The 4998-nt window shown below is 31.0% G+C and overlaps 1 protein-coding gene across 1 annotated transcript in view; it reads right to left on the bottom strand.

The window, feature by feature from the left end:
- Window positions 1–4998, bottom strand: part of LOC106464326 (cyclic nucleotide-gated cation channel beta-1-like) — a gene marked incomplete at its 3' end in the record, with an annotated part of 33794 nt that overhangs the window by 7175 nt on the left and 21621 nt on the right. Inside the window, exons 8-11 of the mRNA XM_013924457.2 lie at window positions 2617–2681; window positions 2213–2335; window positions 1349–1490; window positions 900–1059 (exon numbers count right to left, since the gene is read on the bottom strand). Coding sequence (XP_013779911.1) covers window positions 900–1059; window positions 1349–1490; window positions 2213–2335; window positions 2617–2681 — 490 coding nt within the window. The remainder of the gene's footprint in view (window positions 1–899; window positions 1060–1348; window positions 1491–2212; window positions 2336–2616; window positions 2682–4998) is intronic.

Here is a 4998-nt window from a genome sequence, read left to right as displayed (position 1 = left end):
GTTTCTGGCTGTGAGGAGGATTTTCAAAGGACTTGGATTACTCAATGAGTTATACAAATAAATGACAGATGGCTTTTAATTACGATAAATGCATGTGGGATATCATAACTTGACTTATAAATATAATTTTAATGGGAATAGCCTTAAAAGTGTTAAAGAAGAAAAGGATTTTGTTGTTCTAGCTGATCACTCTCTTATACCATCCAAGCAGTGTGCTGTTGGTAGTGCTAGAGCAAATAGGATTTTAAGTTTTATCAACAGAAATATTCATTATACCCATCTAAGAAGGATATATAATTTCATTGCATAGGTCATTGGTTAAGCCTCATTTGGAGTATTGTGTTCAGTCTTTGTTCCTTACCTTAGAGAAAACATTGAATTGTTGGAAAGGGTTTAGAAGAGGAATACTAGGATGATACTTGGTATGGAAAGACTGTCATATAATACCATGATTAGATCTCTGAAATTGTTTTCTCTTAAAAAAAGTTAGAGGGGATCTAATTGAGGTGTTTAAGATTGTTAAAGGACTTAATAGTGTTGATGTATCATATTTTTTTTCCCTACCTAATGGTGAGAATGGTAGAACTAGAGGACACAGAAATAAATTTGGGCAGGGTAGGAGTAATTTTCAATTAAGACAGTTTTATTCTTCAGAATGGTTGGCCTCTGGAATGAGTTGCCTTCAGGTGTGATGGATACAATAAATATAAAGGAAGGCTTGATAAATATTTGAATGATAAGGGTTGGCTTTTGTCCTCAAATTTTATGTTATATTATGTTAAACGGCAACAATAACCTTTACAAGAATGTTATTATTTTTCAGTAACTTATGATTCTGAGAGCATTAAGTTAAAAACACCAACAGAGAAAGAATTCAACAAATAATCGGTCAAAAATACATAGTGTTTTCTGTTGCTCCCATGTGTGGTTTAGCCATAGTCTAACCCTATATTGGAGGTTCTCAGGCACGTTGAGATTTCGCATGTATTGTATCATCTGGTCTGTCACTTGCTGATACTGAGTGGTGTTTTGGGTTGCTGTGGCAACAATATCACGAATCTAAAACCATAAAAAGAGCCAAAAAAAGACATTTTAAAAGATTTACAAACACTGACAGAGAACCTTACAGCAAAATAGAGAATGGTATGTGATCATGATATTACATGCTTATGTTTGATTTAACGTTCTAATAATTCACTTTGGTTAAAAAAAAATACTTAATTGATATACATTTCTTGGTTTATTAAATAACTAAATAATATAAAATTTTTATGTAATTGATAAAAGAACTTTAGTTAGGAAGACTAAACTATAAATTCTATTATAATCTCAATTTCAAGAACTTTACCTGACCAATTAAGAAAGCAAATATAAAAACACCAGTTAGCCAACTGAATGTCATGAAGATGTATTCATATTCATTCTTAGGTTTGGGGTTTTTTCCAATTGATGTTGCTGTTTTAGTGGCAAAATACATACAACGAACATATCTGGAAACAAGTAATATTTATTCATTCAAAAAGTTGAAATCTTATTGACAAAAAACAGCAAAAATTATGTTTTCTTAAAATAATAATTAGAAACTGTAAATTCACTAGTTAATAATACAAGTATGAAAAAAAAATAGAAAATAAAGTAGATACTAAAATTTCAAATAGTGGAAAAAATCATAATCTTATTCTGAATACCAAACATATCTCTTAAAAGAGTGCTATTGAAAGTGTTGAAGTTTTATAATATGCCAACATCTCTTCAGTACTATTGTTTTCACTTTATTGTTACTCATACATAGTTTGACTCTCCAGGACAAAACATGTTATACAAACATTATAAGTATTATAAAGTTTTCTCTGAGAGGTTTTTCTCATACATTCGTAACTACTTATATAGTTACCTAAGAATTGAAACATCATCACACATAAATGCTTTGACTGTGATCAAATCAAACAATCATGATAGTACAAGTGTTTTATGACTAGTTTTTATAATTTTATCATAAATCTGAGAAAAGTTTTGTTCCTCGATACATTATAGGAAACATAGTGAGATTCTCCCTCGTAATTTCAAGTGTTCTTTTGGAGTCCTGACTATTACACAGATAAGCATCAAGTGTTGGAAAATAAGGAGCATCTAAAAAGTTATTGATTGTTCAAACACTTCACAACATTATATCCAGCTCTTTAACTCTTCTGATTGTTTGTTCACCACTTACGCATTTCCTTCACCTTGAAACACCCAGTCATTGGAGCCAATCCCCTCCCACACAGACATGGCATAATAGGCACAAGCATTCAAATGGATGAGATACAGCATGTAGATTAATGTTCGTAAGATTCTGAAACAGAGAGGAGCACAGAGTGCGGTAATAATTTAGGCTTGTAACAGGAATGAATTCAATCAGTATTTTAGACATAAAAGAATAAGAATATAATGAATTTATAGGTATGAATTACACATATTCTGGATTGAACAATAAGAATTGTTTAAAACATGCACTAAAATATTTGAATGGTACAATAATAATAAATGTACCTTTGGTTCATAAAAACAATACACAGTATCACAAAACAAAACTTTTATACACATGTGATCAGTAAAAAGTGGTTATATTTTTACCTGATGATATACGGAGATTTAGCCACAGCGTCTATTCTATTGAAAAACTCCCAGAAAGTCTGAACCTGTTGCATGAGAACAAAGTAACTTTCTTCAAAACTATTAGAGGTGATTCTACTGGAGTAAAAAGTCAATGATAAAATTTGAGATGTCTTTTTTTTTCAACATGGCTAATTATACGAAAACTTTTAGTTCTCAGAACTCAACTACTCTTTTCACCATCTCTATTTTGTGGATCATATTACCTTATCAAACATTCCTAATTCTCTGAAATATGCATGCACACTAGAAATTATGCAATAAACTAGTCATTGAATATCTCTTTTTATGTGGTACAAATATTTTGTTCTAAACGTTAAAAAAACACAAATTTGTCAAAACTCTTTGAAAATTCCTTTAAGAAATTATTAAAAAATGATAATTTAAAGCTTTCAGTTGAATATTACAGGTATCACAAGTAGGATCTATAAGAAAATTAAATAAGACATCAGCCATAATTGACTTGTATAATTTAAGGATAATAAGGAACTCGTGGGTTCATCTTGGTCACTCCATCCACTAAACAAACTTTAAGATAAAAATAAAACACTCAAAGTCAGCCCTTATCATTAAAATATTTATAAAGCTTTCTTTCTAACTCCCTTAATCTGCTGTATTCACCACATCTGAAGGCAACCCATTCCGAAGACCAATCACCATATTAGAAAAATAGAAATGTCATAGTTTTATATTTGTGTCTCCTAGTTCTACCATAACAAAGTATATTATTAGCTGGAGGAAGTGGATTAACAACCCAGCACTGAAAGACAATCTTAAACACCTCAATCATATCTCCTCTAACTTTTCATTTTTCAAAGGAAAACAATTTCAGAGATTTTAAACTGTCTTCGTATGACAACCTTTTTATTCCTGGTATCATCCTAGTATCCATCCTTTGAACCCTTTCCAACAAATCAATGTCATTCTTAAAGTAAGGAGCCCATGACAGCACATAATTAATACTCCAAATGTGGCCTAACCAGTGACCTATACAATGAAATTGTAACCTCTTTAGACTTATTAAAACTTCTTCTTGGACACTCCTGAAGATGACATGATAAGAAGTCAAAAGTCAAAACATGTTGAGTGTAATGATGACTGTAGGTCAGTCCCAAATAAAAATATTTATTGTGTAAACAAAAAGAAATTGTTTTTAAATGTAGTATTTATTTAGCTTATTATAATTGTATTCAATATTTCTGTAGATACAACCTAGTCCTATTTGCCCTATCATTAACAAAAACACATTGCTTGGATGGCTTAAAAGACTGAATAATCAGGAAAACATGATCCTTTTCTTCCATAACACTTATAATTCAAGTTATGATATCCCACATGTATTAACTTGCATTTATTATAATTAAAAGCCACATGCCATTTGTTTTCCCAACTTACCAAATAATCTAAATCTTCTAAATAATCTAAAGCAGCAGTGTACTCCTCATGGCAAGCAAAACCCAAAACTTTAATATAATCAGCAAATTTAAATAATTTATTGACCCTTCTTTCATTTATATCATTAATGTAAATCAAAAACAGCAAAGATCCTAACACTGAGCCCTGAGGTACGCGATTTGTGACATTAATCCAGTTTGAATGAACTCCATTTACTACAACCTTCTGGTTTTCTTCCATTCAGCCATTTTCTATCCAATGAGCCAACCTATTCCTCCCCACACACCTCCAGAAATAATTTTTTAACAAGCCTTTTATGTGGCACCTTGTCAAATACTTTCTGAAAATCCAGATATGCCAAATCCACCTATATAAGTAGTAACCTCTTCAAAGAATGCAATCATGTGGACTATCCAAAAAAAACTATTAAACTTTGTTACATGACTTTGCAAAGCATTTTTTATTACACTTTCAAAAACTCTTTCCACCACTGATGTAAGACAAATAGGCCTATAATTACTAGGACAATTTTATAAATTCTCTTGAAAAGAGGAGTAACATTGTCCAACTTCCAATCTTTTAGGACCTGTCCACTATTCAAAAACTTACAAAAAATAGTAGTAAGTGGCTCACATGTCCAATCCTTAACCTCCTTCAAAACCATTGGAAAAATATTATTTGACCCAGTAGCTTTATTATTCTTTATTCTTCTGAGTTTTCCTTAACAAGCTCAAAATTAATGAGATCATCTTGTTCAATCTTGTTTCCATCTAGCATGTATTCAGAATGAGAAATAGTGCTTAAATCTTTATTAGCAAAAACTGAAGAAAAAAGTAGAATTTAAGAGCCCAACCATCTCATAATCATTAGATATGAGCCTTTTTGTATCATCCCTTAAAAGCCTTACTTCCATCTTAACATTTTGCTAACCCTTAGTATATTTAAAGA

Source organism: Limulus polyphemus, unplaced genomic scaffold (genome assembly GCF_000517525.1).
Source record: "Limulus polyphemus unplaced genomic scaffold, Limulus_polyphemus-2.1.2 Scaffold1620, whole genome shotgun sequence".
Classification (NCBI taxonomy): Eukaryota; Metazoa; Arthropoda; class Merostomata; order Xiphosura; family Limulidae; genus Limulus; species Limulus polyphemus.
Note: the sequence above shows the minus strand (reverse complement) of the source record. Positions and strands in the feature narration are given on the sequence as shown.